The 14,117-nt window shown below is 42.1% G+C and overlaps 1 protein-coding gene across 2 annotated transcripts in view; it reads right to left on the reverse strand.

Moving 5' to 3' along the window:
• PKNOX2 (PBX/knotted 1 homeobox 2) overlaps positions 1–14,117 on the reverse strand; it is a 346,585-nt gene that overhangs the window by 60,635 nt on the left and 271,833 nt on the right. For both annotated transcript variants that reach the window (XM_074303895.1, XM_074303894.1), the window contains one exon: positions 4,259–4,430. In XM_074303895.1, the coding sequence (XP_074159996.1) occupies positions 4,259–4,430 (172 nt within the window). The remainder of the gene's footprint in view (positions 1–4,258; positions 4,431–14,117) is intronic.

Genomic DNA, 14,117 nt, shown 5'->3' on the forward strand with positions numbered 1-14,117 from the left:
CAGGGAAAATTTAGAGTGTGGAAGGGATGTGGGGAAAGGAGGTATTAGGAGAGAGCAGAGAGAGGGTGTGTTCAAACGGCAATGGGAGGGAGGCAACTTGCAACCTTATTGGACTTGGGGAAAAATGAGGTCCAGAGGGAGGCCCAGTGTCTGGCAATGAGGTATTTCGGAGGGCCAAAGTTTCCCCAGACCCAAGTGTCCCCCTGACAATCCCATTTATGAAAGTCAATATTCAAGGGCAAAGGAAAGCTGCCCTGACACACATATATATAAAAAATAAATCTCTCAATTATCTCAGCTCATTTGCTTGGGGTCTCTCATTTTATGTCCCTGCTCGGCTGCGCAGTATATCTGTCCGGATAAAGAGTTACAGTCCGCTGAGCTACGTGTGCGGGGTTGTAAAAAATACAGATGCCAAATTAACTGACTGTGGCACTCGGCAGCTGATTGAGCTGATAATGACGCGATCTGACCTTTTTCTAATTTCTAATTATGTGCATCTCGGCTGTGCTGGCGACATGATTCTTGTTCTAATGATGGCCCCCGTGGATGGCCTTTTCATTTCCTTCCTGACCATGTCAAGGCAGAGGGGAGAAAGCAGTGGGCATTGGCAGATACCCCAAAAGAAAGCCCTCATCCTCAAGCCCTGGTGGTAAGGCACAGGAATGAAGCTAAGAAGAAAGGGCCAGGAAGTATGCTTAATTAATCAATCAGTGCTTTTTTGGCCCGATTTACACAATTGGTCAAGGAAAACAAAAGCAGGCCAGTTGGTTCCTGAACGAGATTCTTCTATGCCCATGAGTAGACAATTTATCTATATGGACCAAAGAATTATCCAGAGACCTAGTTGGCTCTCTGTTTAGCACCTAAGGAGGTCAAAATCCAGACCAAGAAAACATTTAGGACATAAAACCAAAGACCAACAGAGTTTCTAAGGAAGCCTTGCTAATGGCCAATATGCTTATAACAGAATAACAAAATATTGGAGCTAAAAGGGACCTATAGGAATATCTCATTTTACAGAAGAGATTGAGTCCCCAAAAAGGGAACTCGCTTGCCTAAGGTCATACTCCCAATTAGTAGTAGATTATCCATTTCTGGTGCTTTATGCCCATGCCCAGTCCTGTACCATCTCTCTCCTGCTTTGGATCATGAGGCAAGAATCTGATTTTATACAGTCCTCTGAAGTCCAGGGAGAAAGAAGAGAAAAAAGTGCTGAGGTGATAAATTGTTCATAGTTGCCAAACTGCAATAGGATTGTGGCTAGACCATAAACCACTGTGCCAGGGAGAGTAAGAGGTCTGAAGTCCTTATGGCAGCAAGTCATGATTATTTAGCTTCCACAGGACTCTTGCCTTGCATTTTAGGTCTTCCTCATTACTTTGCAGATCGTGGGCTATGGTCATGAGAGGGTACCAGGCATTTCCAAAGACCTATAAGAGCCCTCTTCTAGGGAGGGCAAAAGTGGAACAATGCTGGATACAGAACTCTGGATATATCTGTCTTTTACCATCATTCTTTCTCTCATGTTTACAAAAGCTTCCATACATATATTCTATTCCATACCACACTAACCCATGAGCTTTAGGAGCCAGTCCCAGTTAATCAACCATGATCATAACAACAGCTAGTATTTTTATTCTCAAAACAACCCTGGGAGGTAAGGACTGTTATTATCCCTGTTCTACTAAGGAAACTGAGGCAAATAGAGGTTAGATGATTTACCTAGGGTCAGAGTTAGTATCTTCAGGTAGTATTTGAACTTATGTATTGCTGACTTCAAATCCAACACTGTAGCTACTATGCCATCTTGCTGCCTTGCTCATGGACCCAAGGAGAAGGATAAGTTTATTTGTTAGGCCCTTAGCCTAAATTGTTAAAACTGCCCTCTACAATATAGCTCCAAACCTACCTTTCTCAGGCACTAATTAGTATTCCTCTTTGTGTACTCTACATTTCAGCTGAATTAATGAATTAATTATTTGATCCCTACTGTTCTTCCTCTACCCTCTTCACTCCCCTTGGTTTCACTAATAGGTCCCAGACACCTAAAATGGACATCTCTCCCATGCTTACAGGCTGAAATAGTCCCTTTCTTTCAAAGCCCAAAGGATTGTCCATGAAATCTTCCCAGATCAAATTGGAAAAATTCTAGGTCTTTGAATTGCTCTTAATGGAGGTTTCTCATTTATATTTATTGTATAACTTATAGACTCCTTGGGGTCAGGGGCTATGCAATTTTCGTGTATCACTGTACATTGTACTAGACATCAGCCCGGTGCCTAATGCTCCGTTCTGCACATAACATTAAGTATATGTTGGCTGAATTGGGTTGAGTTGCCCTCAGTGTACAACAACTCCTATCCTCATGTCAAGCACTCTTTCTGGCTCATCTTATTCCCTAGATCAAGTTTCTAAAACCATGGGTCTCCTTTCCATGGGAGCTCTTTCCATAACCACTAACCTTGAGTCTCTGCAAAGAAAATGGCACGGATAATAAGCTTTTTGCATTTGTATCTGATTTGAGGATGCACTAGTACATGTATGTTTGGGTTTTTTAAGTGTGTTTTCCTCACTCAGTGATGTTTGAGTCAACAGTAACATGTCATTATATGTCCTGGTTAGATAGAGAGTAGCTCGATGGTAGATGAACATAGTCAGCAGTATCATGGGTTTGAGCAGAGAGAGGGTAAACTAAAGATGCACTAAACATCCATGGAAAATGGAGTGTTTGCTATAAACAATTCAACCCTGACTCTACTTATGAACATTATTAACAAAATGTATGTATATGTGTGCGTGCTCTCTGTCTCTGCTTTCAAGCTTTCTCTGGATATACCTGTCTCTTACCCTCATTCCTTCTCTCACATCTGCATACATATATTCTATTTCAGGCCATACTAACCATGAGCTTTAGGAGCCTCTCTCAGTTATTCCTTGATCATAATAATAGCATTTTTATCCTGGGAGGTAAGAGCTATTATCTCCATTTTTATAATTAAGGAAACTGAGGCAAGAAGTTAAATGATTTCCTCAAGTCAGAGAATTAGTATCTTCCCTCCCTCCCAAAGAAACTCAATAGAGAGAAAGGGTCTTGAAAATCTACCCATCTGCTTCTGGGCAGGACCGCTTCTAAGTTTTCTCTTGAATTAATTTGCTGTCTAGCTTACTCTCTCCTATTGATTAATGCTTACACACACCTGTTCTGCATCATACTATACTAAGCATTAGCTCAAGGTTTTAGTCCTGGCTCCACTCCTAGCTAGTTATGCCAGTCAGTAAGCATTTATAGCAAGTAACTTCAGCTCTCGGAGACTCAGTGTCATTATCTGTGAAGTGAGATGAGTGATCTCTAAGGTCCCTCCAACTTGAACCTTCTATGAATGTTTAATCTTGAACCATTTTATAGTTCTTAAAAGTCCATGTAATACAATACAATGAGTCAGCAAGAGCTTGATTCAAATACTATTGTCATAGACATTGTCTTTGTGACCCAGGCTAAGTCATGTAATTTGCACCTAGATGGCACAATAGACAGAGAAATGGTCCAAGAATCAAGGGGACTTGAACTCAAATCCAGTCTCAGACACTTACTAAGCTCAAGTTCATTTAGTCTCTGCCCCAATTTCCTGAACTGTAAAATGGAAGCATGGAGGAGTTATTTACAGAGTTGTGGGAAAATCAAATCAAGTATTTGTAAAGCACTTAGCACAGTGTCCTTCCCCCTTCAGAAAATTTTAATGCTATATAAATTGCAGAATAGTTGCTGATCTACATTGAGGCAAACATTTCCTTAATAGGAGTTTCTCACATCAGTGAATTCAAAGAAAAAAAATACTTTCTAGGTAGAGGAAAACAGTAATTGCAGTGATTGTCCAAGTGTCCAAGTTATGGGTAGTGGAAGAGCTCCCCACTCTATTAGAGTCACCTCTACTGCTTCTCTCCTCTTCAGGCTGTATATATTAAGACTTAAATGATCATCAATTTAGAACTAGAAGGAACTTTCAAGATCAAATCTAACTGTTATGATTCATAAATGAAGAAAGCAAGTCCCATAGAGATAAACCAGACCAATAACAGTAGAGGAGAGTAGATGAACCACAACTGAGATTTCTCAAATGATTCTAAAGGAAAACCTTGGCAGTCTGACTTATGGCTGGTTTGGGAGCCTGTTGGTGACTACTCAAAGAAAAGAGCAGTAGTGTTGGAAAGGGTATGGGGATAAGAAGCCTGCCTGAAGGAAGAGAGAAGACTTTACCAGGTTGTCCAGTTCCGGGTCATCACTGAAGAAGGGCTTATGTTCCTGCTCTTGCTGATGAACGAAGTTCTCGATGTCCACGTCAAAGCTGGCTGAGGTGATGCACTCAGAGCCCTGGGTGGCCTGTTCACACTTCTCAAACAGCAGCGTCAGGAGTGGGAAGAGAGGGTGCCTGTAGGGGACACCGACAGTGCACACAGACACAGACACACAGAGGCCACATTGCTTAGTAGGCAATCCCAGGGTCTCCTTAATACACTGGAGACCTTACCCTTACTTCCACAGCTTTTCCTCACTTAGAGGGAAGCCCTATATCATGGATCATTCTCTCAAGTACTTGGAATATATTGGGTGAATACATTTTCTCCCCTGAATATAAATGACTCTAACTAGGGATCAGAAGTTCCTGAAGTCTGACTCTGACAAAGCATCCAGAAGGCTTCAGTTGTTGCTCAACTGGTACCTCCATTTTTATTTTTAAAGACATTTCAGGAGCCAAGAATCCACCAGTGGAGGAAGTGCCCAATTTCTGTCAAAAGCCAACCTCACAAGGAAATAATATGGGCACCCACCTACAGGACAAAATTAAAACTTGGTATTCAAGACCCTCCACAATTAGGAACTAACCTACCTTTCTGGTATCAACTCCCAGCTTGTGTGGGGCCACTAAATCCTGCTTCTTTCTTTCTGGCTAAGTCCTAGCTGCTAGGAGAAAGGAAGGTATATATGGATGTCTATAGAACATCTTTCTACCATATACAGAAACAGACTTTCCCTCTTCTCAAAAATTCTACACCTTGAGGAAAATAGATCATTAACTATCATACTCCACACTCTCCTATTTCTTTGACTACTCTCATAGAACCACTCTCTACACAAAAAGGACCCTCCCAGGTTCTCCATAATTCCCCTTTTCAAATCTCCCATATCCTTTTCAAATCTGGTTCTGAGAACAATAATCAATCAACACTAATATTCATAAAAAAGAATGTATTAGCAATTCACCCAAAGACTTCATCACCATATGCTCTGTCCAAAACAACTATCCACAACCACCATTCACCTACTGATTTCTTCACCTATAAGAATATAAAGTCTTGGAAGTCAGAGACTATTGTACTTGCTTGTATTCATATCCACAGCACTTATCACAGTGCTGGGTATAGAGTAAATGCTTAAAATTTTTTCATTCATTCATTCATTCCAACTATTGAAATTATATTTATTCTTTAAGGTCTAACTGGGATGACTCCTTCTCTTGACAGCCATTCCTAATCCTTAAGTGAGATCTAACTTCTGCAATCTTAGTATGCTCTCTATGTGTCTCTATGTACTTATATTCTATTTTACATAATCATTATTTGTGTCCCTGTCTTATCTTTCCCTTGAATGCAAGCTTCTTGAAGGTAGACACCATGTCTTACTTACCTTAAATTTTCCCCAGCATCTAGCACTTAGAACATATCATATATATTTCATACTTTAAGAACAGAGTAGAGTGGCCATGCCGTTCACTGACACCAATTTGGTGATAAGTTTCTCCAAGCATAGTTGGATTTTTCCTTGAACAACAGATGTCTAACACATCACTGGGGCGGCAGAGTTTCACTGGCATACCTTGTGAGAAACTCAATCTCATCTCTTTTCCACCAGGAATCAATGAATAAAAACTCTGGGAAGGGCTTAATAGTGTAGATAACAGGAACTTAATAAATGTTTACTGAATTATTGAATTGAAGCCCCAGAATTGTGCATTGGTAAAAAATTAGAACTCTGACCAATCATTGGTTGTCCGGAGTTACCTGTCCTTGTGGTTTTGGGTGTGAAAGAGCACATCTATATATGTCCACTTAGATATTTCCTCTGTGGATATAGGTAGCTATTGAGTGTAAATACCTTGCTATTTAAAGACAATCACATGCATGAGCACGAGCTCAAGTATTTGTACATATGAATGCTAACATGAAATTTTAGCTGCTATTATATTGCATTCATGTCTATATGGACATTTGTAGTATCTGTGCTTGAGCTTGCTTACATGTATAGCTCATATTTCTATTGAATAATCTTAAAATCAGAGAGACAAGGAAAGAGAGAGAGAGAAGGAGGGAGGGAGGAAGGAAGAAGGGAGGAAAACGAGAGAGAGAGAGAGAGAGAGAGAGAGAGAGAGAGAGAGAGAGAGAGAGAGAGAGAGAGAGAGAGAGAGAGAGAGAGAGGGAGGGAGGGAGGGAGGAAGAGAGGGAGAGAATGTATGTGTGACCTTGGATACTTCCATTATTAATAGTCCATTCCCTTCCCTGGGGTTCAGAAAAGCATCTGCAAATCCCTCCCTAGCCTATCTCCTCAGCCTCCTGTGGCCGTCAAATCCTGCTCCTTTCTCTCTGGCTAATCCCTAGCTGCTAGGAGAAAGGGAGGTGTGCATCTACAGAGCATCTCCCTACCAAACACAAATTTGCCCATCCACAGAAGCAGATGATGTGTTGTTTATCTGCCATTGTCCACATATACTGAATAACTGAACACAGTAAGGGAGAGTGGGTATCTTGTCTAGTATGGCAAGACTTATGAGTCAAGAGAGGGTACGTAGAGAACAGGGAGAAGGGAAAGAGGACTTCCAAGATCTTTTCTAAGCCTAAAGGTCTGTTACTAAGGAAAAAAGAATGGAAAAAACCCCTCACTTCTCCCTATGGCTGCTCCCCCAAATCCTCCAACATACCTGGCTGGTCAGAGCCAGGGACAGTGGGGAATAAGGAATAATAAATTCCTGCCTTCAGCTGAGCTGCTTAGTTTGGCAGAGAGCTTCCCTGCAACACCGTCTTCCCTCTGGTTTAGGGAGGGGGGTGGTACAGCGCACAAACAGCTGGGCACTGAGGCTACAAGCAGGTGTGCAGCCTGCAGTTAAAGGGCTGGCATCGGGGCAGTCCAACCCTGCCATCCATCGAGTTGGGAGAGTTTCTGAGCACAGGCAGGAGAATGCTGAGGGAAGATAGGGGGAAACAATGGCTAGACAACCATCAGGCTGAAGACAAAGGGAGAACCAGGTGAAGGGGTTAAACTCCAGTATAAGTCTTCATTTGCAGCCACTAATACCACAGCATATTATAGTCTAATCTAACCTGATCCCAGTTTAATGCAAGATTCTCAGGGCCCTGAGCAGAATACCAAAGAAAGCCTCAGTGGCTGTAATTTAAGCAGAGCCCTGCAGTGGTTTAGCTGAGGGACATGAAAGGCAAATTCCAGACGGTGTTATGAATTATTGCGCCTTATGAACCTTTCTACTCTCAACAGATGCCTGCTGCCATTTAAACAGCCACTAGATCAATTAGGAATGAAAGGCACAAATCGACTCTGTACAAGGGCACTAAATTACCAGGAACTAATAATCCGCAGCAGTCATGCCAGGTGGTGGGAGTGCAGCCCCAAGCCCCCCAACCCTACCACTGCTCGCCACACATTCCTCTCCTTTTGGGCAGAGTGAACTGTGCGTGCTTCTCCCAGCAGAAAAGGGAGCTCTGTGTGTCCGTGTTTGTGGGGGGCGGCTGCCTGTGGGAGACATGTGTGCAGTATAGGAAGTGTGGTATCTCTTGTGGGTTGCATGAAGTTTATAAATAATGTGTGTAAGGGAGCACTGTATGGTATATGTATTCAGTGTGTGGTATTACTGGGTTTTGAGTCAAAGATGCTGGGTTCTAATCCTGACTCTGCTGTTCCTATGTAACAATCACTTATTCCCTCTGCGCCCATTTCTCAAACTGTAAAGGAAGCTGGCAGGGATAGGCAAGGAGCACTGAAGACCCCTTTAGGTGTGAAGCTATAATTCTAAAGTAGCTGTGGCTGCACAAATAAATTATATATACATATATCTGGTGTGTGTTGCTGTACAACATAGTGAGTAAGCATCATATATGTCTAGTTTGGGGTTTAGTTTGGGGTAGAATGGACCCACAAGCTGCTTCTTGTTCTTCTTGGTTCATGGGAGCTTATTCTTCATCTGATTTAAAACCTTTAGTGACTGTGAAATGAATGATCCTACAGCAAAGTAGGAAAAAGGGGCTTAGGGACAGAGAGTTCAAATCTGGCTTCAGACATTCACTAGCTGTGTGACTCCAGACAAGTGACTTAATTCTGTTTGTATGAGCTTCCTCATCTGTAAAATGAGTTGAAAAAGGAAATGGGAAACTTGCAAAGATTCTTGTAAGAAAGCCCCAAAATCAGGTTGTGAAGAGTTGAAAACAACTGAATAACAATTGGTAACCTGCCTTACTAGCTGAAGGAATTCATCCTCATGGGGTATAGAGGGGCTATCAAGAGGCTTGGGGGGTAGTTGGGAGGCTGATGGTGTTAACTCAAGTCATCACTAGAAAATGATTGTACTGGGGCATAATAATAGCATTTAATAGTAATTTTTAACAATTCCAAAGGGATTTTGAGGGGTCTGGGTTTAAATCTCAGTTTATTCATCTTGAGGCAAATCATTTCACCTTTTTAGGACTCAGTTTCCTCAAGTTTAAAGTGAGAAAGCCAGATCAGATGACCCCTAAAATTATTTTAACTCTAAATTCTATGATGTAAATCAACTCACTTTACCTACCTTAATTTCCTTCCATGCCTAAAAGTCAGTGTGGTTCTGAATTAGTCCCAAGGTACAGGAGTAGGCTGGGGAATTTGGGAAGTTCCCAGCATCCCAGACTGGGATGATTCCTCAGCTCCCCAAGGCACCATGGTGGGGGAGCCAAAGCAAGGGTCAAGTTTAATTTAAAAGACTCAGGCTCACCTCTCTGATGATGCATCTCACAGCCTGTCTACTCTGTAAAGAAGCAGTTGATGGAACATGGGCCCAAGAGGCCACGGAGCCCTTGGAATGAGGAGCCCAGCTGGGCGGTGGCAATCACTGAATTGCTTAGCATTTAGGGAACCACTCTGCAGTAAGCTTAGTGAAGTCTGAAAGCCTGCCATTCTGGGCTCACACTATGCATCAGGAGCCATCAGGCAGGAAGGAAGGGGCATTATCCCCCATTTTAGAAATAGCAAAGGTAAAATCACACTTTCAGGAGTGCTGGGGGAAAGGTTCCTTTCTTTCTCCTCCCAGCAAGGTTCCCTTGGCTTCAGGGCAGAGACTACAAGGATACTAATACAGCACTTTGTGGATCCCCTGTCCCCTACTAAACCTCAAGTTCCTTCTTGATCCATCCTCATTCTCTGGTAATTATAGCAAAAAAAGAGATTCAAGAAAACATGGATCTGAGTACTAGCAGTCAGTGGAGCTTATTAACTACGTGACATTGGGTAAATCGTTTCACATCTTGAGACCTTGCTTTTTGTGATCTGAAAACAATAATGCTGTATGACCTATTTACTTCACAGAATGATTGTTGAGGAAAGTGCTTTGTAAACTTTAAAGCACCATTAAAAAGTAAGTTATTATTCTTATCCCATGATCTAAGGCTCATAAAATTAAGCTTTGCTGAATACTACACTAAGTCTAAGAGCCAATGAGTATTTTCCCCTTATGTTTTTTTTTTCCCCACTAGCAATCAGAATTTACCTCTTGCTTGGTGACAAGGAATGAATGAGGAATGAATTGAAAATGAATGTCTCTTGGCTTCTCTCTGCCTCAGTCTGTCCTTCTGTATAATGGGGCCAAACCAATTCTACTTTCCCATAGCCTTCCTTTTTCCCCCATTGCTCTCCATAAAAATCAGGAAGAACAAACATGGGAATAAAGCACAAACTCCTTGAAAGAAGACGTGAGAGATATGGAGGATGATCATTAGATTTTATTTCTTGGGTTCTCAGAGCATTTGACCTCCACCAGAGCTCAACCAAGCCTCTCCCCCACTCTCTCCATCTCTCCTCATTCTCCACTCCTGACTCTCTCCCTCCCACCCTACCCTCACTTAAGCCGTTCAAAATTTGGAGGAAATAAATCTTAGAGCACTAATTCAGGGAGAGTTTGAGCCTCGTCAGTGCAGAACAAATAAAAGGGCTGAACTGGCATGACATTTTACTGCAGAAGAGAGGTCGTTTCCAGCCACTAATAAAAAGGATTTGACACAGACTAATAAAGAGAAATGAATTTCTCTAATGGCCTAATTTAGCACATTCAGCACTGTGCTGCTGCTGCCTGGGATCGGGAGGGGAATGGAACAGTGAGTGTGGACAGAGGCAGGAGGGGAGAGCAAGAGACAGCTTGCTCATGGGAGAAAGGGAGAAAGAAATGATTTCAAATAATGTTTTATTATTTCTTTTTCCTTTTCTATCCTCTCTCCTTCCCCTCCCTCTTCCCATCTCTTACCAGAAGCATCTGAATGAAAATCAAAATCAGGATATGTATGATTCTGATGATTTAAAGAAAGCTCCCCTCAAAGAATTGGTGTGCTGGCTTAAGAAGGTGATTAAAGTGGATGTGTTGATTTCTGTGGGGTTTAAGCTATAGTTTGGTTTAATTACATCTGACAGTTTTTTCTTTTGAATTTTGTACATCTCACTTGAATTTCTCAGTTAGGTTTGCCTAGCTTGGAGGCAGGTCATGGGTTGGGGCATCAGAAGCTGCCTGGTCAAGGGGCAAGACTCTTTGACTGTAGCCCTTCAGGCAAATATTAAAGTACAGGTGTGCGGTCTGTCCCCTTCTTTCCCTGGGCCTCAGAAAGGTTTTGGCTTTCACCCCAAGTCTGTTTTGCACTTTGGCAAAGTGTCCTGACCCTCTTGGTTAAGATCCACTAGAAGGTCCTCAGTCGAGGCAGAAAAATTCCCAAAAGTCATCTGGTTGCCTTGCCATGGCTTTGAGGAGTTGTACTTGGAAAGAACTCTTGACCATTTTCATAAATCTACAGAAAAAAACTGATACAACTTCCCTTTGTTAGGAATTCTATAAATTAAGTTTTCTAAGCAAGAAGCATCAGAGTAAAGGAGGGTGGTGATAGGGGGAGGAGAAGCAATGCACTTGGAATTAGGAAGCAGGGGTTTAGATCCTGAATCTGCTGTTCAAAAACACCTAAGCCATAGGATTTAGAGCTGAAAGGAATCCTAGAAATAATTTAGCACAACACCCTTACACTGTGATAAGAAAACTTGGGTCAAAAAAGTTTAAGTTGACTTCTCTAAGGTCACAGATTGGTATGTGGGAAACTCCCTTATTTTGTGATAAGAAAACTTGGGTCAAAAAAGTTTAAGTTGATTTCTCCAAGGTCAAGGATTGGTATGTAGAAGATTCTGGATTCAAACCTGGGAATTCTAAGTTCAAATGCCTGCTTTTCCCACTACCTCACATTGATGTGTGACCTTTGGAATATCACGTACCCTCTTTGAGTGTAAGTTTACTCAACTATAAAAGGAGAAGAATAATACTGGTTCAATCTACCTCATAGGTTTGTTATTAGGAAATTATTTTCTAATCATTAAAGGACTAAAAATCAGAATTGTTAATATGTGGAGGTCCATTCTTAAATCAAACTAAAATCCCTCCTATTATAGCTTAAGTTTATTTTCTCTTAAGACTCAATGAAGAAAAGCTGAGTCCTCTTCAAGTTGTCCAAACTTCTTTCCCAATCCAAGCCACTATTAAACTTTTACTGTGCTCTGTAAGAGACACAAAAAGATAATGTCATACCTTAGAAGCCAGGGATGGAGACAGTGAGATTGAGATAGAAAAGACAGCTAGAGGGAAAGTAGAAAAACAGAATTTTTTTTTAAAGGAAAAGAGAGAATGAGAGTCAGAGTCAAAGAGAGACTGGTCATACACAGAGGGAAGACGTTAATGTTGAGTTCTCTTTCTGGGTGATAAACCTCATGATTCACGGTCACACAGTGTCATCCCTTCTGAATCGCTCAGCCATCCCCTCCATCACGACCTTGGCCAGGACAGCAGACCTCAATTACAGGCCCAGCCAACTGTGTGGCAGTCTGCCCACCCTGCCTACCTTCTCTGCTCTCCCTGTTCCTGACCTTGGGGGCTCTCTGAAAAAGCCAACTCTTCTCCCCAGAGGAGCAATGGAAGTAGGGAAGGGTAGAGAGGAATGGGGAACTCCCAGAGCCCCTAACATCATTCTTTGCATCCAGGTACTTCATAGTAGTTCAATGGATAGGGATACAAAATTCTTGGGCCCTCTCAAGTCTCTTAGTGACTAGAATAATGGGGTGGGACGAAGGCTATTGGAGAGAGTCAGATTCAGAAGCTATTTGTTGATGGCCTATAAAGTACCATATAGGAGGACTAACCAGTGACCAAAATTGACCCCTGTTAGTCTTCTATCTTTAGCAAAACTCACTGGGGGGGGGAGCCCTGCACCTATGATAACATAATAATCCTTAAGACTCAATCAAGAACTCTATCCCCTATCATTATTCTGTTCCTTTTCCACTTTTCTTTCCAATGGTATGGCATTATAAAACACTTTATGTGGGAAACATTGGAGGATATTCTGGAATAAATATGTCCTGATCAACTCTTACTATTCAGATTTTCATGGGGCTTCAGGGTTGACAGAGCACGTTGTTCAAAGGACTTGAATCCTGACTCTGCTACTTACTTAAATTCTGTGTCTAATCTAGAAAGTTGGACAAGTTCCTTCAGTGTTCCAGATCTCACTTTTCTCCTTTGTAAAAACTAGCTCCAAAATCTTTGAACTATGGGTAAGACCTATGAGGAAGTCTAGCCCAAATGCTTTTCCCAATGAGAGCACTGAGTCTCTGAGAGCTTGGTCAAATGACAAAGCCACAATCACCAAGCCTGAATGCATAGTGAGAACTTTTGGACTCCAAGGCCAAGGCTCTTTCCTCTACACCATGCTCCTCTAACTCCTCTGGGCTGTGCTTCTATTCCTTGCTCCTCCTTCCCCCTCATCTGAGAACACAAAGCAACTGCCAACAACAGGATCCTCTCTGGCATTGTGCCGCCCCTTTCCTCTCCAAAGGCATCATTTCAGGGCCTTCGGCTCATATTTCAGCTTCTAAAAAGTTATGGAATGGGCCTGGTTTCTGATGAGCTTTGCTGGGGGCACTGAAGCAAGTAGGGAGGGGAGAGAGAAGGAAAAATATCTTAGAGGCCCACAGTCACACAGTAGGTTTGGCCTCCATCCCTGCCCCTTACTCTAGCACATATACACATACACAACACATAGGGTATGGTGAGCGGAGGCAGTGTGAATGAGGGAGAGTTAGGCAAATGGTAACAGGTCATATTTTTATCCCAGGTATGACGCTACAGCCATGAGGGTGTATTTTTAGGGAGTGCATTTTTAGATGTGTATGGTTGGCAGTTGGTTCCCTCAGGTTTCCTTGGAGAGGGCATCTTCTTTGCTGTTAAAATGTAGTGGTATATTAGAAAAGAACACTGGTTTTGGAGTTGGAGGACCTGATTTGGAATGTCAAATTCCCAAACCTACTGTATGACTGGGTCAATTGGAAAAAATGAGGGTATTATAGGAAATAGTCCTGAAACTGTCCTCTGCTCCCAAGCAGACCATTGTAATAGAATGTTATGGGAACCTATAGAGTTAAAGGAGTTTTATCTTTTTGGAGCTGGAACACCCTCGGGTCAGAGGTTAGAAAAATTCCCTCTCAGACACTTCATTAGGAAGCTTTAGTTCCCAGGGTGCTGACCAAAGAGATTTCATGGGAGAAAAAAAAAAATCACAGGAGGGTCTTTGTTTCTCCTTTGCCCTCACTTGCCTAGTCTTGTGCAGCTCTGCACCTCCCTCCCCCCTTCATCTTGAGTTTCTTTTTGCCAGCTTTTCTGTGCTTATTCATTCATTCATTAATTTTAACAACAGTGTCAGAAGAAAATAAGAGTTCAAGTCCCACAGCTGACCCAAAGTGGCTGAATGATTTTAGGCAAGTCAGAAACTTTCAGTGCCCTAAG

This window comes from Sminthopsis crassicaudata, chromosome 3 (assembly GCF_048593235.1).
Source record: "Sminthopsis crassicaudata isolate SCR6 chromosome 3, ASM4859323v1, whole genome shotgun sequence".
NCBI classification, from domain to species: domain Eukaryota; kingdom Metazoa; phylum Chordata; class Mammalia; order Dasyuromorphia; family Dasyuridae; genus Sminthopsis; species Sminthopsis crassicaudata.